Source organism: Blennius ocellaris (assembly GCF_963422515.1).
Source record: "Blennius ocellaris genome assembly, chromosome: 21".
Lineage (NCBI taxonomy): Eukaryota > Metazoa > Chordata > Actinopteri > Blenniiformes > Blenniidae > Blennius > Blennius ocellaris.
Window position 1 is genome coordinate 12,928,294 of NC_137670.1, and position 25,902 is coordinate 12,954,195.

Consider the following 25,902-nt stretch of genomic DNA (forward strand, 5'->3'; position numbering starts at 1 on the left):
CGGTGATGAGTGTGACTCAGAGACATGCAAATGAAGGGATGGAGGGAAAAGAGCGAAGATGGAAATATGTGTTCGCTGCGGTGGGTGGATGGGCAGCATATGAGAAGACATGTGTAGGATGATAACAGAGTCCCTTCCCTTGGCTCAGAGCACTGTGATTATATCATTAGCACTCCAAATCGTGGCAGTTTTTAATGCAGATTTATCTGTTAAAGCAGTGGTCCAGCTGTTAAATACCTTCCTTGGTTTCAAAAATTAAATGCACAGTCTTCAGCCTTACTTCAAACTATTTTGTTTTTAAGAAAGCTGAATTCATTCGACTCCAAAAGCAAATGAGGCATTATGCAATATGCTGCTTTGTTCTCGCTTCTCATTTATTGACCCTCTCAGCCACAGCAATTAAACATTAAGCTGACGGCAAAACAGATAATGTAACTGTATCACAACTGAAGGAAAGCCTGTCAGCCCGGAGAAATATCAGTACATTTTATTGGTCAGAACTCAGTCCAAGTGAAATAAAAGCAGCAAAAGCGGCCGCTACCATGTACAGAGACGTACACACAGACATGGGTTTGGATGGAGATGGTGAGTGGAAAACAAGGCTTTCTTTGAGCACATTTTAATTAGCAATGTTCATAGCTTGGCTGCGTTCTTTTATGATTGGACCACTGAAAGCCTTTTTGTTTGCCTAATGAAACACATCGAGGGGCATGTTCGTGAATTAAACTGCTCTTGTGTGTTTGCTCTCTTAGGAACATTTGTCCACTTCGGTTGCTTGTATTGGTTGGTTATGTTTTTTGGGTGCCTGCGTTCGTTTTGGCGCTTTGCTGCCCTGCTGGCGGGGACGAGAGGCCGTAGCAGGAGACAAAGATGAAAGAAATCCCAGCGCTTTGTTTTCCCTGCGTTCCAAAATAGTTGTTTTAGGTAGGTAGCCATTGCCCATAATTACAGAAACAGGGTCAGGTATTTGTCTGTGCTGCTCATGATTTACTGTCGTGTCCGTACCTCAGTAATCTCAAATGAGATCTGTGGTTAAGGGCAGCCTAACCTCAGACAGACCACATAGATTGTGTAATGCATAGCGTTCTGCCGGTTTCAGTGGAATCCCTTTATAAACACATCTTGCACAAAACCCTCTGTATGATGAGGAGCTATGCACCGAAGGCCTGTCTTATTATTTCCCCACTTCTATCAATCAAATGTGTATTATTCAGCAGTGCAGAAACACAGTAGTTTATGAGAAGATATAAAAGTTTTGAAAGACTGAAATGTTCCTAATCTGTGAGACGTTTATCATGCAATAGTAACATATCTGTACAATATATCAGATAATCAAGAGCTTTAGTGTTCCAGAAACACCTTTTGTTCCACAGAATGCATTAATTATTTATGATTCAGCAGTGAATGTAATAAAACTGAGAAATATGACCTACATTGCACAGTAAATAATCTCTTTCCCTTCACTGTTAAACATTTTTGAGCTGCAGTGGTTTTGCTAGAATTCCACGCAGTCTTAACTCAAATAGTGGGTTACTGAGGCTATGCACGGGGTCAAAGTGCACCGTCGACAGCTTTGTGTACCGCGAGGAAGAACAATCGGTTCTTTAGCCGAGCTTCTGCACACAAATACCTCTGAACAGTTAATTGCTGCCATGGCAACGTGGGAGCAGACAAGGGAAAGTGACATTAGGTGAGTTGTTTGCAAGAAAGAAGCCGCGCGCACGCGTGTGCGTGTGTGCGTGCGGGCGTGTGTGTGTGTGGGAACCTGAGGTGTGTATGTGAGCAAAGGTCAACATTTTCTCCGTATCATCACACAAGCCATTCAGAACCGACAAAAGCACTCTTGTGCTACAGGATTGGGGAAAGTTTCTAATGCTGGCAAGATCATAATCTAAGTCACATTGCAGAGAAGCAGCACTCAACTTATGTGAAATAACTAGGGCACATGAGAAATGGGCATCATATCACGTCAGTGGTAACACAAAAGGACTTGTTTGTTAATTTTATTTTATTAAATTTATGATAAATACACTACATCACAATAAAGAGTGGAGACTGAGTTTATTGTAATTAATGTGTGTAAAATATATAGATGTTTTGCATTTCTGTGCAACTAAGACCACGGTGGAAAGTAAATAAGATTTCAACGTGTACAATGTACAATATGTTTAATATTTCTGCTCAACTGTAACATAGTAATAGCTATAATCACTGGTGACACTCTTCCTATCCCTAATATGTATATGATGACTACGCCTTAACACATTTTTAGTTTTGCGTCTATATTGGAGACTTAGGCCAGTTTACACAATGACACTTCAAATGAAAATGCATTGTTTTTGCATTTTCATTTTACAAAGGTTTTGCAGTTACACGGCATTGTTTTGAAAATGATGTGGATTTCATGTAGGGACCACTAGAGGATGCTGTTGATTGTTTTTGTCATGAAACTACACACACATACGCAGAGAACAATGAGCTCTAAACATTAATAGCGATGAGTACACATTGTCAGGACAGATGACAAAGTTGGATTGCTATTTTGGGTGACTCAACTATAAAACTACTAAGTCTGAGGAGAATATGGACTGAGAGTCATGACACTGTGGAAGCCCCGTTGTTGTTATTGTCCTTCTACTCGCAATAGTGCAGTAGAAGGTGTGTTTTCTGCCATCTACACGGAGATGGAGTCACTCAAAACGCAACAAAGGTTCACTTAATGTGAAGTAAATGTTAAAAGTTAAAAGTGGCTGATGGATTAGTTTGGGGAGAATTTGTGTCACATGACTAAAGTCCTTTATATCACAGCAGTAGCGCTAATGGCCAGAGGTCGATGGGGCAATACCCCTCCTGCCAATGTTCCTCAATCCAGTCTAAATACTTCAACTGGGAAAGACCTCTTAATGTTAACTTATGAAACAGATTGAATCCAATGTGAATCATATGGCTATTTGTTGGGTGGCTTGCATTGCATGTATAGAACCAGACAAAAAGTTTGACAAGTTTGACAAAAAAACGGCAAATCAATTTGGTGTATTTACCCTCATGAATATGGAATTTGCTCATAGATTATGGTGCAAAACAACAATAATGTGCCTCTGGATTTCAATTTGTGCAGACAGCTAAACGTCATTGTCACTTTATATTTTTGCATATTTTGTTATATATTTTTCAGTTGCATTTGGCGTTTGCTCAGCTGAATGGCGTTCTGCCAGCTTTGTGGCCACAAATCGTCTCATTAAAAGAAAGATGTCTCCGTTATTAGCAGAGGAATTTAGGTGGAGATTTGACCTTATTAAAATTTTACTGTTTGCTGGAAACCATGTGGCTCTTCGTATTGCAGTATCACAAGATGTATATATATTTACTGTACTGTGAACTGTCACAGATTTCTGTCATCATGAGGCAATAAGGTCATGAAAATGACTTTTAACAAATGTGTGAATTATCTGTACGGTAAAACTTTGTGATACTCGGAACAGTGTATTCACCAACTGCAAAAAGAGCTAAATAAATTTCCCTCCATTGTAAACAAAGGTTATGTAAATGCTTTAACTGACAAAAAGAGGAAAGAGAACTTTAAATTTGCTCATCAACGGGGGGGGGGGGAGTGTCAATGTCATTCATTTTGCAAGTATCTAGACTGATACAAAACATGACATTTAAAGTCAGCTCACGATGGCACTGCATGAAAAGGTTTTCACGTTTCTTTCTGGCAAGGGAGTCGGTATCAAATTCTACAGCGATTCATTCAATAGCTGTTGAAAATACAAATAGAGAAACCACAAATGTCAGCCTTATGGTGGGTGAGAGGAAAAGTGAGGGGTTCATCAGAAGACATGAGAGAACACAACGTCTCCGAGGATGAATGTCTGGACACAAAATGTGGCGGTATCAGATGGGTAGCTATTTCCACGGATAAGTGGGGACCACAGAAGTCATTAGGGTTCATCCCTTGGGCATTATGGATATCTGCAGCCCGACTCGGTTTCATGGTAATCCATCCAATACATGAAACATGTCATGAAAGAAAAACAAAAATTCCAACCTAATGGTGGTGCTACAAGTGAAATCACCAAAAGGCGTCATCATCGCAGGACCACAAATGAAAAATGTCATGGCACTTCATCAAACAGTGCATGAGATCGACAGCACTTTTAGATCTGTGCTTTTGAGGCCTGAATAAAACTAGAACAGAATAAAAACTCTGACACAGTCAGGTTGATTTTCACGTTTTTATGTTGTATTTCTTTGGAAAATGTCAGCCTTGTATGTCGGACTGAAAGAAAAGCGAGCTTCACTCAGTGCACACATGCTTCACAGCTTTGCACAGTAAGTGATCCATTCCACATTTAGTCCGACACAATCTAACAGCCACTGTCTGTGTTCATTGATAGCAAGCGAAAGTGACTGAAGTGTGTGAGGTATGGAATTACAGAAGACTAACACATACAAGCACACCGACATCGCGCTTTCATGACAGAGGACAGGGCGCCCCAGCAGGTGTCTCTGCAACAGCTCTCGTCTCTGTACGTCTACTTTCTTGGTGGGGGTGCAGATTAAAAGCTTCATTGGTTGTACGCGGGCACAGTCGCATGGCGACAAGGTCACATTTGCCTCGGTGCACCTTCCTCCTCTCGTCTGGGTTCTATCAAGCTATCAGTCAAAATACTGATTTCTTAAATCGGAACCAACGCCAGGGGAAATGAAAGAGAAAATATAATTCTGATGAGAGGATAATCGAGCGGGATATCCTGCGTGGGCCTCCAAGGGGATTGCGTCATCACACTGTGCCTGCTGTGGTGATGTTATCAGGGACAGCTGCATGGGGTGGAGCCAGGGCTGGGGCTCTGGGGGAACCAAGGGGCAGCCAGTTGCCAGCAGATCCCCCTCTGCTGAGACCCACCTGCTTCGCATGTGCAGTTCTCCTCTAAACCCCTCAAAGGGATTCCCTGAGTCCTCTTCTGTGTCCACTGGCCCCCGGTGTCTTTGAAGTCATGATCCTGTGTGTTTTCATGGCATTGAAGTCCCTTATCCTATGGTCATGTCATGTCATGTGTTTGATCCAAAAGCTTGTTTGAAGTTTCACAAGGAACTCTTAGTGGAAATATTAGTCCCCAGACAAACATGCTAAATCTATATGGCGCTAACTCGTACACAACCAAATCAATTGTCCTTGAATCTCATATAAGAGTAAAAACTTTGAAGAAGAGTGAATAATACAGTTTATGTAAAGGGACGTAAGCATCAGTCAGTGGTGGTAGCCTGCATACACATGGCAGTGATAGCTAATTTAATTGAAAGCCCTTGAAGAAAAAGCCCAGTCTAGCCTAATGCCATTAATTAAGGGTTTCACTGCCATCTCACTAAAATCCCACACCCCGTTAGTGTGATTCATACAGGAAAATATGCCTCTTTGTCTTCGAGGTCAACCGACGATTTGGAGAAGCTGGCTCCGGATCAGGAAACAGTAGTTGAGGGTGTAGGAGTGGGAACGCAGGCAGTAAGGCTGATGGTTGTTCTACTAGATAAGCCATAGCATGAGGTCATTTTGAATGAGAACTGCCTTTTTATTTCAGTTTATTGCAATGGTTTCAGTGTGAAGCAGCCGGTCTTAAAGGTGCAGTGTGTAACTATTCAGGTTGGAAACAATGCAATACGATATTCTGTTTATCTGGCAATGTATACAAATGAACACGTACATGATAACTGCACCTTTTATTACAGTTTCTTTCCATTACAAATTCCTTGTTTCCATCAGCCACATTCCCCCCTCTTCTCCTTTCTTAATGACCCTACGTTGTTGCCACGAGTCAATCCTGTCCCCAGGATGTGAAGGCATTTCCCAGATATTTGCATGTGAAGTGAGATTACATTGAGGTTGCAACAAAACAGAGCATTTTTATTTATAGCATATCAGGCTGTCTATTGTTGTGTCCATGCATTTGTTCTTGTCAGAAATAGAAAATGATTCAGAAGCAGAGGTGGCAAAAGTACTCACAGTATCTGATTTAGTAGAGTAGATACACGTGTAACAAAGATAGCTCGTTTGATTAAATAAAAGTGAGAAATTCTACAGCTGAAGTTTTTAAAGCCTTAAATATGGGGTGTAGGGTTGGGATGGACATGATTATATCTATAATAGTATAATTATTGTTTATAAAAATGGTGTTTGTGTTGGATTGTGGGTAATTTGAGTAATACGTGTTTTTGAAACTAATAAGAGCAATCTTGAAGCTATAATGTGAAACTATATGACAGATTGGGCAAAAAATACAGAATTACCAATAAAAGTTTTAAAACCAAGGCCTTTTATGACTTCCTATTTTGAAAATAGAAGAAGTTTATCCACATCGCTGCTGTACAATCAACATGATGTCTTTTCCCCATGTTTTATTTTTGTTTCTGTGTTGTTAAGCTGATTTGTCACAACGGACCAGTTGTGCTACCAATTAATGGATCTTAGATATTTGTTTGCTTCAAAATAATGAGTTGCCAGACACAATAATCTCACACAGAAAAATCTACTTAAGGAAATTAAATATTTCCACAAAGTCACTTCTATCATTGTTTACCAGTTTGTGATTGTCATTATTTATGAAGCTACGGACACAATGGAAGCCCGTCCTCTGGTGCTCCACCACATTTCTGCAGATCAGACAAAACTAAACAGAGGGCGCAGTACACAACCTCACCACTAGAGACCACGTACTTGGCATGCAGTGGTCTCTGAAGTTGATGGTAATAAAATGTGCATTTGATGTACATAGTCAGGATGTGCACTGGTTAGCAAAAGTAATTTAAGTTTGGCAAAGCGTTTGTATCATTTTGTGACAAGGTCACAGCAGTGTCCGATCCATTTCAATATGAACGCCTTAAAGGCCTGTGATGCGATAATGGCCTTGATTCAAGATTTTTTTTTTTTTATGTAATCAGCCTCTCAAATCTGGTCTGCCTCTTTTAAATCCACCAGATTTGACAGGACACTTTCAGGCCTTCTGTCTACTTTCTCCAGCAAAGCAGTCTCCTCGACAAAACCATATGAAATACCTGCTCCAGGCCAGACTCCATCCGGATGCCAGAAAAAGAGCGCATGTCACATCATGCCAGTGTAGGAATTCAATTAAAGGCAACGGGCTGGATAGCCATGCTGTCATTCATCCATGTCACTGTTGAGCAATCAAAATGTCAACCTGACATATTTTGTGTATATTCACAAATCTTGTTTTATGTTAGCGGTATGTGAGCAGTTGTCTCGAATGAACCAGCGACAGTCAGGGCGGACTCAAAGCATGTAACTGAGTGACGCAGCGTAGTCTCACCAGGAGCTGCAGTCTCGCCTTTCCTGCGATTTGTCTCCAACTGATCTTACCATGAAGACTAAAATGCTTTTACGCTCACAATGATGGGAGATTTCTGTATGTGTTTGAGTATGTATGAGTCATTATTAGAGATGTTTTAGCATTTCATAAAAAAATGGAGCTGTTATGTGTGTGCGATTAGAAGAGGGAGGAATCCCAAAAATGATTTTGTAAACGTTTTTTGTCTTAAAATGTGTCACAGAAAACATACAAATACATTTGAGTTTCTCTATTTTTCCACAGTGATTTGAGTGGCATTTAATAATCCCCGCTTGTCAATGATTTTGGATTTGAAATCACGCTTGATAAGTGTTGTAAATTCATATATCACATAATTAACTGTTTTAGCAATGCTCCTTCACAAGCTTGGCTATTTGAGTGATTATGATTACATTTTGATTAGTCCCTAGCGTCACCACGGTAATATTGCAGTGTTTACTCTCATCAAATGTTTTCCGGCTGGAGTGGAAGAAATATTGCATTTCCTTTTTTTAATTTTGAGCAAAAAGTTGAACTGGGACTTTGGCAGCCCAGTGGAAAGGAGATTAAAATGTGTGTGATGTCTCTCTTCTTTTTTCTATCAAGATGATTTAAAGAAAATTAGGCAGGAAGTATGCGGCTTTCCCTCAAACCAAATGTTTCCTTTGTAAATTCAGGTTCTACATTTCCACTGTGTATTGTGATCTGCAAAAGTGGGTTTAGTTTGATACATCAGAGAATCCATGTCTTTCCAGCAGTATTTAACCTTGGCTGACCATATTTCACTTTTTTGGCACCGATCAATTTCGAAGTACTGAAGATGACTGAAGTGTGTTTTCTTGACATTCCTACTGAGCGCTGATGGAAAGGGTGTTTTTGACCGGGCACTGTCTAGATGATCTTAGCACAACATTAACTGCTTCTTAGCTCTTGTGCAGTGCTGCATGATTAAAGACAGGAAAGCATGAGGCAAGTTTCTTGAAGCTTATCCAAGCACTATGTCAAGACTTATACGTTAAACAATGGATCAAGTCTTTTTCTGATTCGCTTGTCTTTATTCTCGCCCTCAGGTCGGAGTCGGGAATCTCCAAGTTCACGCATCGTTTGTCTCTCAAAGAACGTCCCGCCAAAGCAGAGAAGACTTCTGAAAACAGGCCCCCATCCTACAGGAGACGATCTCTTAGTGTGGACTGGTAAGTCGTATGTCATCTCTTCCTGTCTTTATGATGCAGTAACAAAAACAGATAACGTGACAACGGTGACTGCTCAGAGACCAAAATCACGCTTTGAAATACAATCACAGTAAAGTTAAAGGACATACTCAACCCCACAGACAAAATGAAAGCATTGGTATAGCAGTTGTATGCCCCAGAGTATAACTAATTTGTAAAGAAGACATTTACATACAAAGTATCTGAATTTTATTACTGTACGTTTTCAGGTATCTACCCTTCACTCAGTTCATTTTCATAGTGCAATACACAGTTATTCATACTGAAATTGAAGAAGTCAAGTTAACACCAAGAGTGGTTGAAAGCCAAACTTATCCCTTCCTCATTCTAAAATCTGGCTGGTTTTTTTCCCCCCTCTAGAATATATGGTATTATGGTTAATATCTCAAAACTACAATACAAATTGAGTTATGATTAGTGACACTACTGTATATACACCAGCCTACTGATTAGGCTGGTGTATATACACTGACACAATAATGTAATAATTGTTATAAAGCACACATGAATGTATCTAGATATGAAAGTAGCTCCCAAAACATTTTCAAGATATCTTAAAAATAGGCATTCTGAAGTTAAAATGTTGTTTTTCTACAACAGTCTATCTTAAAATCTGAATTATTTTACTGTCACTTAAGTGAATTAATTGAATCAGTACTTTTACTAATGTTCTCTTTACACAAGTATCCGTGCTTAGTATCTTCTGTCTACAGTATAGGATATGAGTAGTTCTGCAAACTGATTAAGATATGCATCAAAATAATTACAATGCTTCAGCTGGCCTCATGTTGGTTTTATATATTGTTCTATTTTGTAAAAAAAAGATTTTTTTGTTACTTATGTTTGTTAATCATTTTAATAGGAAATATCAGTAAATGTGCAAGGTACTAAATACAGAAAGAGACACACTCTCCCAAAGTCTCTTAGCAATAGTTACCGGTTAACCAAACAAATTAGTCTTTGGATTGTACGAGTAGTTTGTCGGAGTATCTAGAGATAACCTACACACAGATGTTATCGTTAGTATTTATATATATTTAGAAATATTATCAGTATTTCAGATTTTTGGGGGGTTAAATCATTTGGCATTTTTAGACAAATTTAGCTTTACTTTTGGAAAAACTAAAAACAACATGAACGTGGATTACGAGACCAACAACACAAACCCGATGCACCTTGTTGAACAACCATTGTTGAAAGAAAAAAGAAAAGGAGAAGAATCTGTTTGCCATGACGAACCTTTTTGGTTACTGACCCAGAAAAGTGTTGGCACAACTGAGGCCAATAACACATCTCTGCATGGCCTTCAGGTTCCTGAACTGTATAGATTATGAGCTGCTAAAAGATTTGTCTCACAAGCATGGTTTTGAATAGGAAAATATTTAACTCGTCACAATCGAAGTCCAAAAAAATAACACCTAATAAGTGGCGCGGCGGCACAAGAGCTTTGCTGCGATGTGTCTGCTTACATGGTCTGGGCTCAGGTTGATGAGGGCTGGGGTCTGGTGTTTTGGATTTGAGCGGAGGGTGGGTAGTGCGGTGATAGGGTCTCGCTCTGTCTGCGCGTCTGGGTTTCGTTGAAGAGCGCCAAGCGGCTCCAGTGGCGCCGGCTCATCTTGCTCTTGTAAAGCTCCAGTCTTCAGGCAGCCGATGAAAGGAGTTTGAGAGCTTTCCATCGCGAGGCTGCCTTCCCGTCCCCGCCCATGGGAATCCTTCCCAGCCTCCTCTCTTGTTGCCTGGCCTCCTCTCGTTTATCTACCCAATGAACCTGCCGTTTATCCATCTGGCATCCTTCCTGAGCTTCCTGCTATGTATTCTTGGCTCTTCCTTTCTTACTTTCTCACTATTGGGAACACGGGCCTGGATTTAGGAGGATCTTAGACTTCCTTTGCACTTAATTTCATCAAGTTAAAAAAAACAAAGTCCAGTCATCATCCCGAATGATTTTCAGGTTTCCACAGCACTACATTAGCTTTTCATTGGAGTTACTTTGGGGTTGTGGAGTTACAGGTGTGTGATTGTTTAAGGTACCATCGAATCATGCTAGGACAGGGTGTGAGGTCTTGCAAGGTCTTTTGTTGGCCTTTCGAGACCAACTGTGTGGTCTCGGACTGACATTGCGATGTGTGGTCTGCTAGTAGAAATGTGGTGTGAAGTGTATGAGCGTCAGAGTGTATGTGCAGTGTGAGGTCCTTTACTTTAACAGCTCCTTGTTTTCCTTCCATGTTACTGGTGAGGGGACCTGGCCTTTAAAGTTCAGACCCTGATTGATGTGGTCTGGTTTTAATGAAACACAGTCGGTAGATTGGACATGCTCATTTATGAGTAGGATGGGGGGGATTTACTTCAGCTGGATTCTGACTTTCTCTGGGCCGAGCCACCATTACAAGAGTGTGACTGGCCTTTTGTGACATAATAAATGAGGGACCCGTGGAGGAAAGATTCCGGGTTGAGGTCTGAGTCATGCTAATGTGAGGTGAAACATGGTTGGTCCAACTTTTGACAAGACCAAAGTAGCTCCCCTGGAATGCACAGTCATCAGCACAGTCAAAAGGAAAACATGGGACTGTTGTAGCATCTCATGAAAACACCACATGAGTCAAAAGCATTTTTGAAATGATTAAGCATCGATTGAGTTTCCTGTGGGTTTTCGTCAAGCCTTTGATCAAGTTAAAGTCACCTAACATTGATAATTCTATTAGTGGAGATTGTTTCCATCATCGACTCATCGATGCACTTGTTGTACTTTCCTCACACAAACACATTTCACTTGGACGCCATGGTCTTCAGAGCAGCTTGGTTTAAATTTACTCGACATGTTGAGATGAGGAAAACCAGCTTCAACTGCTTTTGCCGTAATTACTTTACTCTTAGGAGCTTCACTTATTCCAATCCAAGCAATTAGTCTATCCTGCAAATATTGCAAAATATACCATTTATGTAAATTATGTCGCTCCCAAGCTTCATCATCCACCCTACAAACATCTGGCGCCGTCGCCAGCAGTATGTGTTTACCTATTACTGTCAATTAATGTGTGTGGGTGGTTGCTGACGTTCGAGAATCTGCACTTTCATTTTTGGTTCCAGCATCATTAGCAGACGTGTCATTGGTTTGTATTCTCTGATTTTTCCTCGACTGTGACTCACTTCAGGATTGTGAGTCATTTTTATATGAGAATGTCAAACAAAAGATTGGATGCTTCAGATTGTCGAATGCTTTAGTGACGACTGACAAACTGTTTCTATGTCCCGGGCCTGCTACTTTAGATTGTTTACAGAAAGCATGTGTCAACCTGCAAATGAAGTCAACTTTGGTAATACAGCCTTTTTATCCCACCTATATATGCTCACTACTTTCACTCTTTAAACAGGAGCTTTTAAGTGTAAAGTGAGACAAGAGTTATATGAAATACCAAGCTGGAAACTTTCCAGCAGCCCTCTGCAATAAGGTAGTCTCAGGTGGCTCAATCTTTACTATCTATTTAGTGGACCATTGCCATTTATGTCGATTCAAGTCAGATAACCAAACAAACTGTGACCATTAAGGGAATTCTGAGCCAAGGCAGCCCATATACAGGCCTGAAACAGGAGCTGTTTTGTAGCTTTATCAAAGTCTATGAGTGCTGGCAGGGTCTTGGGAAAATGCGATAATAAAAGATAATGGCTGTGTTATTGTTATTGGTAATCATAGTAAATGGGCTCTAGGGGTAGGAGTGGAGAAAAGTGTGTAGCTGGGAGTAAGAGTTTTAGGGAGTGTTAAAGGGAAAATAGAAGGGTAGTCACTATATATTAAGCCTGCTGAAAAAATTTGTGACACGTGTTTTACATGAGACCGTCAGAGTCATTACAGTGTAAATCAGAGCTGTTGCTCAGTAAGGTGGTCACCTTTAGAGACTTAAATACATGTTTTATTCACATAATAAACCATCTGTATGCAGACTTCAGGCCATTTCTGATATGTATGCAGATGAATGTTATTGTTATCAGAATATAAGCTTTAGACCTGTATTAATCACATTGCCTAAGTCACTGGTGGCCATATTTGCTTCCTCATTTCCTGTGCCTAAAGTGAACGCAGGAGACATCTAGTAGAGTCTAAGAATCAATACTGCAGCTATAAAGGGACACTGGTTTAGTCCCAGCGTAGGGCCAGCAAATAAGTCTTTATTTCCATATCCTCTCATAGTGACAGAAAGGCAGTTCCAGCCGTTTGCCAAAACCCCCGAGTACAATAGAGAGGCAGTCATGCATATCGGCCAAGCAGTTTTTATTTCCCAAAACAGTTCCCCCGCACTACTTCTGGAGAGGAAACTTAATACATAAGTACTTAAACATCGACGTGTAACGTCGAATTTGGCCCTCAAATCAAATCCACTGCATAAACAAAATTCGAAAATGGAAAGACTGCAGTTGGTACCACACACTCGAAAGTGTTTGATTGTAACATGTGTGATTATGCAGTATGAGCCGGAGGGTTTAAGTCCTCTCCAATCCCTGCAGGCCTTCTGCTCTGCCTGGTGCCACCCTGTCTTTGGGGATAACTCCAAGCTGACAGCACTCTTAGGATGACGTCTTAACTTTGATGTCAGGGGAGAAACTTGCTCTTCCCGCAATCGCGCGCGCACACACACACACACACACACACACACACACACACACACACACACACACACACACACACACACACACACACACACACACACACACACACACACACACACACACACACAGGCTCACAGAGTGGCAGCAACTCATGTCTGTGGGTCTGATTTACTCCTTGATATTCATGCTCACACATCTACATGAGCAAACACACATTGTAATACTTAGAGCACTGTGCTGCGTTTGGTGCGTAAGGGAGGAGTGGAATTGGGGGTTACCAAGTGCTAATCCTTATGAACTGTGCACAAAGGGAATTAGAAAAAAAAAAAGGAAAAAAGAACAGAGAGAAATCACCAAAGTCTTGGTGGAAAAAGAAGGGCAATGCTCAAGGGGCCCAGGCGTGAAGTGGTTTTGGACAGTGTGCCACTTGCCTCATTTGGTTCTAATTTGATTTAATATTCCCCGCTTTTCTCCCTCGTTCTCTTGTTAGATTCTTTTCTCCTTTCTTCTCCGGCTCAGGGATGTCAGTTCAAACGAAAAGAGCAAATGAGAAGGTTATGAATGGCTGTAATTTCTCCCCATCAAAACTGGGATCACAGCATGTTTAAGATCTGTTAAATATCACTGCAGAGTGGGACTGAGTGCTGCTTCTGTTGGAACATCTGACATTTTATGTATATTCAACACTTGAAGGCTTTGACACATGTTCACTAATTGTAAAAAAAAAAAAAAAAAAAAAAAAATGTAAAACCAAAAGAAACTAGTTATAGATAGAATATAACACAGAACGAATAAAATATAGTTTCTTTGAATACTGTGCCAATGAAACCAAGTATGTATTAAGTCTTATATTTTTAAATGTAGCCTCTTGATGAAGACCACAAATGAGGATTATAAGCTCCAGAACAAAAGCAAGGGACTATGTGGTCAGAGAGTTGTCTCAAATGTTCAGAATGCCTCCAACAAAGCGATGTCTGATGTTGCCTATATTTTGAGCTTTTCGTTTGTATCTACTATGGGACTACTGAGGATTTGTGAAACATTTTCCTCGGAACCAAACCGTTTAGCCACGCTGGTTTAAGTGTCCTGCTAAGTTTGTGCCGCGACCGCTTCTTGGCCTGTAATATTAATTTGCTGTGGCTGAATTGTTGGCAAGATGAGAGACTCCAGATTCCAGTCCACATGATGGAGCAGAGGTTTCTCCTGTAACCTCATTGAATCCTGGACTATTCTCTTTTTTTTTTTTTTCTTTCCTTCATTCATACATAAACACAGATATAATCCACTACTACTCTAACCCCAGTTTCAATCCAACCCTAAAATATAATATATATTAACTTTATGCTTCAAGATTTTCCTTACAGGGGACTTCACAATGTTATGGGTACCCGGGGGTGCAATCAGCCAGGTTAGTGTAGAAAAACAGGAACACACCCACACACACACACAGGCGTGTTTATTTTCATGTCTTGAGGGGACATTGCATTGACTTACATTCATTTCCTGCACGCTAATTCTCAGCCCTAAATCTTACCCTAACTATAACTTACCTTGATGCTGAGTCGAACCAAGAGACAAAAACGATGTTGCCCCTTTGAGTCTTGTTTTGGCATATTTTTTTGAGTCACAGATCAATACATGTTACACTTAATACATCTCCTACTACATGAACGAGCATGCACCACCTCAGGCATGCATTAACTGACAAGAACAGATAATAGCGGTCAACAGCACATGTGCTCTGGACTCTGGATGCTGTGGGCTGCACCGAGAGAGATTTATGAGGCTGGCTCCCTCTTGTCCTGTGTGTCTCCGATTGGATACACTGGTTTCCACTCCAGACCTCGCACACAGACACAGAAATACAGGGTTGGGGTGGGGTGGGGTGGGGGGGGGCAGAAAGAGGAGGGAGGTAGACTGAAAGCGAGAAGTGGGGTTATGTCAGTGAGGACTGAAAAAGGTAAGAAGAGAAGGCGGGAGAGGAGTGAACCAGGGCAGGAGACAGTTTGACGGATTGAGACTAAAGTGGATGAAAAGACAGATTGAAAAGTTGATGGAAGAGGCTCCCTCGGGGCTCTGAAAACTGCATTGAAGATGTGGAAGCATAGAGGAGAGGGAGAAGTTATGCAACAGGAGAACATTGCAGGGCGGGGGGATCTGGTTAATGTGGTGTATCTGTGTGTGGCTGTTTCTGCTTGTGTGCGGAGACAGACAGCCAGTAGGTCAGAGGGTTAGAGGGACACCACACATTTCTAATAACCTGATAAAAGACAAACATTGCTGAATGAACTGCGGCCCCCTACCTACTTTCACTGAGTGTGCGGACGTACTGAGGGTCACATTCATATGGAACCAAGCAAGACGTTTAAAGTCGGAAAATGGTTTGCAGATTGAGAAAGCTCAGGCAAGACACACATGCACACTCTCAGCGCACGCCAGGGTACAGCAGAACGAGACAGTTAAGGAGTTAGAGTAGGCGAATAATCAAGACCTGATCCATCAGCATCAGATATTTTCATGTTCATTCTCTTGTTTTGACCTCTCACACTGCTGAAGCGCAACACAGTTGTGACAAAATTCTTTTTCTGCATCAATTATTCTGTCAAAGTTTTAAACAGTGACTGTTGCTGAAGGGACAGCATTTTTTTTGTTGGTAGAACTTATTGTTGAAACTATTTTTCTCATTATGATCATCTGAAAGTCTGCAGAGCTGCTCAGTAGGGCGGTGTTTCTCCTTCACGTTCTGGGTTTTGGTCTTGATTTCGATTAATTACCGGTGAGGTCAGTCTGCCACTCAACAATGACTATCTACTACTACCACTGCTACTTTAAATAAACTTACTTGTTACAGTTTTAAGATATGTAGCAAACTAAATTCAACACATATAACCTGAACTATATCACCTCTGGTTTTTGACAGCATTATTGGAAAACGTTTTATAAGTCAAATTTTATTTTTGTGAAGACATGGATATCTTTTTCAAAACCTCAGATAAAGAAGCACATACAGTATGTTCCTTCTTATGTACTTGTGTTGTTGTCATGCAGGATTTGACTCAATACTAAGCACTTGATAGTGGACTACCAATATAAAACCTCCCTAAGTTTTCTGACACGCACACAGTTTATTGTTGACTGAGGTCACCCACCCTGCATCCATAAAACATGGTGCCAGCTGATAAGAAACTGCAGAAAGGATTTATAAAAATGTCACTGATTACATGTTTAGCTTTCATAAAGCTTTGCTTTTTCACTCAAATATGTGTTTTGTACACAACTGTAGTTACAGGGCTTGTGTTATCTTGGACTACGTTTTATCGACCTCGAAACTCAGCCTGTCGACATCAGGCTGAGTTTCGAGTTGTGCTGTTTAGAGGAAAGACACTTCCATTGAGCCATCACATATATTGTTAACAGCAACGATTAACACAATACTATGGTTTAATGAGATTTTGAATTCAGTGGTTCACACTCATCCTTGTATTGTCACTGCCAGACATCTTTAGAGAAACGATATAATATGTCATACTTGTGGCCTAAAGATGTTTAGTATCTTCACTCTGGTTAATGTTGCCATCACTCCCTTTTTCCACACATCATGCAGCCTAATTTCAAGAAATTCATTTTCTCAATTTATTTCATAAAGACATGACGGACTAATTACAGTCATGGTGACATGAATCTCTACGTGTGCACATGTTTTTGTTTACATATGTGTTTCTATCAACGTTTGTTTTTAAAGTACTCACACACAGTGATGTCAGAGTTTGTCATCCTTTCCACACTCCATTGTTCATCTCTATCCATTTTAATGTGTGCTTATGTGTGTCAGCATGCTGTTATCATTTTTACAAAGCATCTACCACAGTAAGTGGAGTCGTCTTTCCACCCATCCAGCCACCTCCCTCAAGTCCAATCCCAGATAAATAGCCGTGGGACTTTAAACATGGCGCCCGGCCGGCGTGTGACTGAGAGAATGAGCCAACTGGTGGCTTCAGTGGCCAGGGGTCGAACCCACCTCTCTCCTCTCCCTGGCTGGGTGGGTGGCATATGGTGGCCCAGGCAGGGACCCCATTGGTGTGTGACACACACACACACACACACACACACACACACACTGAGAGACACACAGAAGGCATGGAGCCACCCAGGCTGGACCCACGATCGCCGTGGGAGACATGGTGTCACCAAGCCTCTGATAGAGGAGGGGCTCTGCGTATGTTTGTGTGTGGGTGATCCCACCTTGGAAGGCCCCCCCCCCTCCTGAGAACGTTGGCCGCTGCCCGCCGCCACATCCCCATGGTGACTCCACTGTTGTCTCTGCTCATCAAAATTAGAGAGATTTACCTCTGCATGCACACACAACACATGCACACACACAGAGCCAACAGGTGGCAGGCCTTGCTCGGCACAGCAGGCCCACTTCAAAGGTTAAACATACAGCGGACCGCCCACTCTTTCTCTGCCACTCTCCCAAGGGAGACCAGGGGAAAGTGAGAGAAAGAGGACAAGATAAAAGAGACAGAGAAAATGATATCATAGGGTAAAATGAGCACGTTCATAAGCGATCATGCTCTCTGATATCATATATACCTGTTGACAACAACAACTCCATAAACGGGCTCATGTCTCACACTTTAACCAGAGTCAGAAATCACGACGGAGAGTCTAATCCGGACCTGTAGCTAATAGATTTCTACGGATATACATGTATAAACATAACACACACAAAAATAGAATTCATGAATGTGCTTATGAAGTTTCAAAGCGATTATGACCCATTTTTATTAAAGAACTTTTGTTCCAATACTAGTATTTTACTCACTTTCTGAATTCAAGTGATCAGCTACTGTGCAGAGGTTAACTTGAAAGCAAAGCACATGTCAGACAATTCTACATTTCATTACAACCAATGATGTTTACAGACAGACCAGCTTGCAGCTTGTTGGTCATGATAGTCAGGAAAAGTGTGTCATATAAGAGTTGAAAGCCTGATACTTTTCCTCCTCTGCATTTCTCACTGTGAATTTTATCAAAGCAGACATGAACAAACCAATCAGTCATTATTTAGTCACCAAAACACAATCAAACTGATCACAGTCACACACGTTTGCCTCTTTAATCTCACGCACAAGAAAAGACCAACTGAAAGTAGCCTGACTCACTCAGAACAAAAAGCATCACAACAGTGACATATAGAGAAAAGCTTCAGCTTATCAAAAAGGAGGAAGTTGAGTCACATTTGGGCCAGCAGAGCTTTATCACTCAGCTGTGGAAAATATTATGGAGATGACTTTAATTTGGTGTAAACAACTTAAACTATTGCTTTATCCTGTCTGGTATCACTTTTACTGTCTGCTGTCTGCGGTTCAACAGCCTTGGTAATGTTTCCTCAACACTTAGGAGCCTGTTTGTTATCGTTTGAAAACCACAGTCTGTGGTAATAATCTCATCAAGGCCATTTACTTTCATGCCGGTCTACCCCTTTTTAAATGCACATCTGATAGCATATCTCATCCGTGCCTAAGTTTATGTTTGTGGTAAGAAATTAATGTGAAGGGATACTGTCTATGCAAATGTCCAACATTGAAACATTCATGCGCACCTCATTCATTACAAAATAAAATCCAATCCAGGAAATATGACCCATAAGAGCCTTAGGAGTTATTGGAATGGTATTGTTGGCTGTGAAATAATGTGAACCCTCTTAACAAGGCTGCACATACACTGCATGTTTTATTGTGTGGATACAAGTTAATTCGTCTTCATTTGTTTTGTTGCCATGCCATTGTAGTATGCATGACAAGCTGCAGGTCACAGTGTTGGTGTGGCCTCATGTTGCCTATAAGCTGATAAGAGTCAAGGCAATTCAAGCAAAACTGACCCCCCCCCCACACCCCCTCCCTGTCCTCCTGATTCCGCTCTCTCACCCTCTCCTCTGTTTCTCTCACCCTCGCTCTCTCTTTACCCTCTCTCCCTCTGTGCATCCAGCAGCCTGGCTGCTTCCAGCCTGTCTGGTGCCAAGACTCAGATTTCAGAATTTCCTTCTACAAGCCACATTTAGAGCAGCCAGCGTACTCTGTGCATGTGTGTGTGTGTGTGTGTGTGTGTGTGTGTGTGTGTGTGTGTGTGTGTGTGTGTGTGTGTGTGTGTGTGTGTGTGTGTGTGTGTGTGTGTGTGTGTGTGTGTGTGTGTGTGTGTGTGTGTGTGTGTGTGTGTGTGTGTGTGTGTGTGTGTGTGAGACTGAGTGAGTTTGTGTGACTTTCTCCTTTTTACTGCAGAAATCTGGTGAAACCCACCGCCTTGTTTTCGGTGTGCGCTGTCCATCTGGTGCCGCTCTCCGCCTTTCTGACATACCTCTATCCGTACACCAGTTCTTTGCGTTTCACTGTCATTGTCAGCCAAGGTGAATACTTATTTGCTCCCATGTGTGATTAAGACAAATAGACAAGCTCAGACATTCATTTATTTATTCACCTTTATTTAAAAAGCACCAAAGACAACACAGTCATTTCGAGGTGCTTTTAACAGAGAGAAACCCAACAAATCAAATCCATATATAGATAAAGAGGGTTTTTTTAGGGGTTTAGGAGACCCTGGGAAAAACTGGAATAGTGGAATATGATGGAGCACTATTGAGGTGGTGTACTGTTTGATTGAAGGAGAGAGATTTTGTTTAAAGTGAGATAATGAGTCTGATGTCAAGTCAGTGTTAATGAAAAGGGAAAACAAAAGTGGAGAGATGATTTTGGCTTATTGGGATGCAATTTTATTTTGATTGTTTGCACTGCTCCATGTTGTAAAGACTCGACTTTATGGTTTTTGTTCACTTCAATTCACTTTGTTTTATCATAACTGTGTTGTTTACTTCTCGCTATCAAAAGATCTTCCTTTGTGCTGCCAATACTAATTTAGGCAGCAGTCTCTCTTATGTCCTTTTCTGGCAGCTACATGTTTGTACCAGCAAACACACACACACTCAGCTCTTCAATTCTTTGTGCCAGCGTGTATCAGTACAAAGAAAATTCCCATTGAGAGTTTAGTTTAACACTCTCTTTGTTCCTAGAAGCATAAAAGAACATTTTTAGAAATACTTTTAATTTGTCAAGATGTTTTTTTTATTATTTTTTTTACTTTTCTTTCAGTATCTAGAATGCCTGTCAGGTTGCTTGTACAAATAGTAAATTCAAGTCATACGATTTTTATTGTTACGTTGGAGAACGTCTTGGCTCAATTCATGGTTAGCTCAACAGAATGCTGAGTATTTTGTAACTTTGTGCTGCATATTCACATGTGTAGTTTCTTCCATAATGGTAACAGCAGGTAGAGGAATGTAGGTTGGAATAAGTTAATTGAAGCGTGTACATTTTTTTGCTTGGCTGGCAGTTTGTAGATTCGCCGTCACATTTTTCTGAAATTGTCTTTCTGCATGCTGCTGTCATGAGCTGTTGTGCATACCTGTGGCTGCTTTTTAGGAAATCCCAGAAAATTTGCCATTTCTGGAGTCGACAATTATTTGCTTAAATCATAGGTTCCCTTTTTAAACTTTAAATCAAGTGGAGAGTCTAGACAATAAATACATGTCTGGACTGTCTATATGTTTTTGTTTAGTATTTGTTTACATCTGACTCACCGGCTGCTGTCTCAAGCAGTTTTGTTGGGGTGAGAAAAGAGCTGATCTAATAAATATCTAATAAAGCGAATACTGTGTCTACGTGTGTTTGAAATCAGGGGTGTTGATTGCCTGTGGAGCTAATGCAGCCTCGCTACTGCAGGCTGGTTGTATTTGATGTGGGACTGATCAAGGGCCAAGCCATTACTTTTGGTAGAGGCGTTTGGTTTCCCAGAACAACTGCTTCCTGCTTCCCAAAACTGGTAAAACTGTAGGAAATTTTGTGCTGTCTGTGTTGGTGCAAGTTCACGCAAGTTCAGTTGTGGTTGTTTGTTTGTTAGGAGCCCTTTGTGCTTTTAGTTTCTCACGTCTGTTGCTGTAGTAATGATTTTCTTGAACCGTGGGACATTACACTAATGGTGATAATGGTATTGGGAAGGTAGAAGCCGTTTCTGGTATGTACCACTTTAGTAACAAAGAGAACATGTAAATTAAATAAAACCAAACGAAGTCAACTGCTTATAGGAAGTGTACAACTCTAATCGATAGGTTGTCGGAACTACAGTCTTCAAAATGGCCGCGGCTTACAATACATATATTATGCAGTTTCTTTATCAAACAACTAAGTTCTGTATAGCTTTTTAAATGTGTCCCATCTGTGAATCTTATTTTCTGGGTCAGAGGTCATGTCATTGGACACTGACTCCCAGTCTCACGTGGAGGATGCAGCATCTCTTTGAAATCACAGACAAACACACACGCCCTAATGTCGTCAGAGAGTGATGGGGCACCATCCTGCCGACAGAAAAAAGTCGTCTGTTCCATCTCAGGCAAATAACAATAAGCCTAGGGCCGAATTCCGATGGGCTTTCTCTTTGAAATGGGATACCGGCACACGCATTACAAATATATCTCTTGTTTTATCTTCCGGGCCAGGCCCATGGAAAAATTATTCCAAATACCTGCCGCGCTTTATCTGGAACCCTGGAATAGGTTAGGCCCAGCCGGGAACACGAGGATGTCTAAAATAAGGCCTCTATTACGGGATGGAGTGGAGATGGATGGGACGGAGCGGGAAGGGACGGGGATCGGGGGTATTTTAGGTGTATCAGCCCCGTGAAAAAGGCCTTGTTGCGGGGGCTTGGAGCTGCTTTAAAGTCTACAATGTGGGCCGCTGTCAGCTGTTGCCCAAACTGCATGTGTTGGGGGAGGGTCTGCGTGTGCATATGCATACTCATGTGGGCTCACACGTCCACTGCGGAGCGGGAGTATAAATAACATTTTTCCTACAGATGTTCTCACCTTGACAAATCTGTTCTTGGCCCGTGTGATACTTCTTGGCATGTGGCGCAATGGCCTAAGCTAACGCCGTTATTTACTTTCCCCCTACATCGACCTGCTCCCGTTCAAACCGTCACTTTTTCACAACCGCTTTTACGTCTGTGGTATCTTACTCGTGATGTTTTTCAGCGTGACTTACAAAAAGCACATGTCTTTCACCCCTTAATGGTGGCAGGACCAACACATTTGTCTGCTGTAGGGATTCTGAATAGTAAGTAAATAACAAACTGTTCCTTTGCAACGAGATTTTAGATTATATTCATGTCCTTAATTTTAGTTGTCACAATGAAAGATGACATTTCTTCATGGCGTGATTAAGTGTTGTCTAGCATTTCCCATTAATTACATTTTAGGTTGAATGAACAATTACGGGGGGGGGTTATCATTTTCTGGGATTATATTATTACTACAATTTCAATCGATAGATGTAAGACAAATTCACATGAGGAAAGAAACATTAGGATGTCAGAATGAAGGAGAAATGAAAGACAACAAGGCATTAAATGGTTATAGTAACAGACCGGCACTCAGAGGAAATAGGGGAGGAGATAATTAGAGGAGTAACAAGTTCATAAGATAACAGGAGAGGTGGGACAAATATAACAGAAGCAAAAGCTGTCGAAAATTTCTCTCTCTCTCTCCCTCTCTCTCTCTCTCTCTCTCTCTGACATGGAGTCTATCACCACCAGCCTGAAGTGTCCTGCTGACATTTCCTTCAGCAGCTGAGTGTGTGTGAGCGCCACGTACCAGACTCACCCTTAAAGCACACGGCCGTCTACATAGTTCCCATGGCAGAGTGGAGAGGGGCAGCAGAGACGTCATACCAGTAATGCCAAGAAACCAGTGTTTACAAAAGAGCAATATTTTTGGAAGAAATAAAAAATAAAAAAAATAAAAAAATAGACAAAAATGTTAGAGAGCAACACTGGCAAACAAACAACAAACCAGGCTGGATGACTCATACGGCACCTGTGACTGACAACTAAATGCCAGCATCATGCCCATCTGGCAGATCAATGTAATTTATCACCATGCCATAGATCATTTGTGTTTTGGGCCCGTCTCCCAGAGGGTTTGAGTGTTTAAGTGTGTTTGTCGTTTGAAAACCACCTTCAGTAGCTGCTTTCTTATGATAATTCTACAGAAACTTGTATTGGTTGTTTACCCTTTATAGTACGTTCCCCGTGGAAGAGAACCGTGAGTGAAAATGGTTTCCTGATCCCAGAATGTTGACGGGCACTGGCATACATGCTGTTCGATCATCACCAGACATTGAATTTGTTTCAATGACTGATCTGTGAAGCTGATATATTGCACAATGTAAGTCATGTAAGACCCTGATGCCAGGGATTTCATGAGCTGGTTTCCAGGGCCAACATCTGAACTTGTTTACTGAGGAGCTTGTTCAGTGAACTCTCAGATCCTTCCTCAGTCTGTTTCAGCTTCTTTTATTTCTGCATTAGAAAAATGGGACCAAATCAAGTTAGCCAAGCCTATTTTATTTCTTTAGTCCTTTCTTCTTGCATGGAAAATATAGTATTTGACCATTAGTGATTATTTCAGTTGGACACGCGGGTTTGAGCTTAAAAAACAAACAAAAACAAAACAGAAATAGTTTTATTGTAGAAACTTAATTCTTGCTAGCATTCTGTCATGAGTTCAACAACCTTGATAAGTGGTCACATAATGTCATGTTGGGCTCAGCACCTTTTAAAAAATTTTTCTCCTCCACTAAGTACTGCAGCAGATGACTTATATTCCATTCGTTTCTCCCGCGTATCAGTCACGGCTCTTGCCCACCCATCTCTCCTCCAGGGCCGACACTGCCAAGATGACGCAGCCCATGAGAGGGGACCAGGCCCACCAACCAGTCTCAGCTCGCAAGTCGGCCAGCCTGTCCTCGCCAAGCGCAGCCCGCCGCCTATACCGCAATTTGTCTGGAAAGTTCCGTGTGGGCACCAACCCCCCTACCCTGGAAGACAGCGTGGTGTCAGGACGGGGAGGAGAGAAGGAGCGGCTGCGCAAAACCGCCATAGTAAGTCACGGGGAGAAAGAGAGGGAAAAAATAATAAGCCCAGAAACATTGTAGTCTAAAAATAGTCCAAGAAAACACATTGACTTGAGTGGTCAGAGAAGCTCTGGTGGTCACATCATACACCCACCTTTCTAAAGCTTGTGCCACAACCCAGAGAGCATATAGAGGAAAACATTGTGTGTGTATAGGCTGTGTGTTTGCAGTGTGCCAGATTTCATTCATTTAAGCAGAAAGGCCTCAAACTGTAATAACACTGGCTGTCTGGTTTAGTAGTGTTCAGATTTAACTCCGTAATCTAATTTGGTTTTGCAGTTTCAGAGTAATGAGGCATTATTTGAGGCAGTGGAGCATCAGGAACTGGACCTGGTACAGCAGCTTCTCTCCCAGTACAGTCTGGAGGAGCTGGACCTCAACACTCCCAACAGTGAGGGTCTCCTGCCCCTCGATATCGCCATCATGACTAATAACGTGCCCATGGCGAAGCTTCTGCTGCGAGCCGGAGCCAAGGAGAGTCCACACTGTGAGTAAAACAAATTAAACCAAAGGTTATATTAACAAACAAAACAAAAACACAAGTGTTTTGAACAAAAAGAACTTGTCAGAATGATTTTGCAGCCTTGCTGTTTAGAGCTGCATGTGAACTAGTTTCAATCTTTTACAGTATATATCAAAACATTCCTTAAAATGATGCCAAATAAATTATATTTCCGCATTGCATCTGGCTCCAAAATCATAGGGAGATGTTGTAAAAAGATAGCAAGACGAGCCAGAGAAATATAGCTTGATATCTGAGTTTTTTTCATTTGGTGCGTGTTAAAGTACAAAGAAAAAAAAATATTGTCACACAGGGCCGCTGGGTGCCGCAGCGAATTCCAGGTGATATTTGGTGAAAGGCACTCAGAAAAGGTCACCTGTCTATCACATGGCAAATGGAGGGGAATGCCCACTCACATATTCATACTAATGGCAATTTAAAAACCCCAATTTACCTAATTTGATCTGACAACACGCATATTTTATAACACAACCCCCTTCTATATGACCATTTGAAGCAGTCATGCAGTTCATACCGCTTTGTGTTTTTTGCTGGCACTAAAAATCTATTAAAGTTCATGAAGGGGCGGTAAGCATGATGCAATATTAGTCATCTTCATAAGCACTTTTCATTGTCTGTGATCTGGTGAGCCCTCCTCCTCCCCTCCTCTGTTAATGATTACAACTCGCCTGTTCGGCTCCGAGGCTGTTTGTGTTTGTACGTCGGCACACGCACATTTCAAGAGCTGAGCCAGACGTCTTATAAAGGTATCATTAAATTAAAAACACTTGAATGGAAAGCGCTGTTTACTGAAGGTTGCTCTTTGATTGTGAGCGCTCTCTTTTTCCTCCAAAACCCAAATAAGTCATGAGACACAGAGAAAATGAGCATATCGTCACTCATAACAGAAAGTAAACACTTCCAGTGTGTACTGATCACACTTTGAGTACATTTAACATCACAGATGCATTCTCAGCCTTTAAAAGGAATTGATTTTTGCTGCTTGTTGATATGGCTGTCCTTGATTCTTCTTTTCAATGTGTCACCGCAGAGAAATAAGCAAAGACAATCAAACAATTTCTCCAAAGCAACTTCATACTCACATTATAACTCTTGTGGTGGCTTTCAATAAGACAAAACCACTTCAATGTGCTGTTGAGAATCACGGCCTTGATGTGAAATAAGGACAAATCAGGACGCACATA

At 41.4% G+C, this 25,902-nt stretch overlaps 1 protein-coding gene across 1 annotated transcript in view; it reads left to right on the forward strand.

The window, feature by feature from the left end:
* The window catches only part of ankfn1b (ankyrin repeat and fibronectin type III domain containing 1b), a gene marked incomplete at both ends in the record, with an annotated part of 111,453 nt that overhangs the window by 71,039 nt on the left and 14,512 nt on the right, over positions 1-25,902 (forward strand). Inside the window, 3 exons of the mRNA XM_080517560.1 lie at positions 8,411-8,533; positions 23,943-24,162; positions 24,475-24,682. Coding sequence (XP_080373686.1) covers positions 8,411-8,533; positions 23,943-24,162; positions 24,475-24,682 — 551 coding nt within the window. The remainder of the gene's footprint in view (positions 1-8,410; positions 8,534-23,942; positions 24,163-24,474; positions 24,683-25,902) is intronic.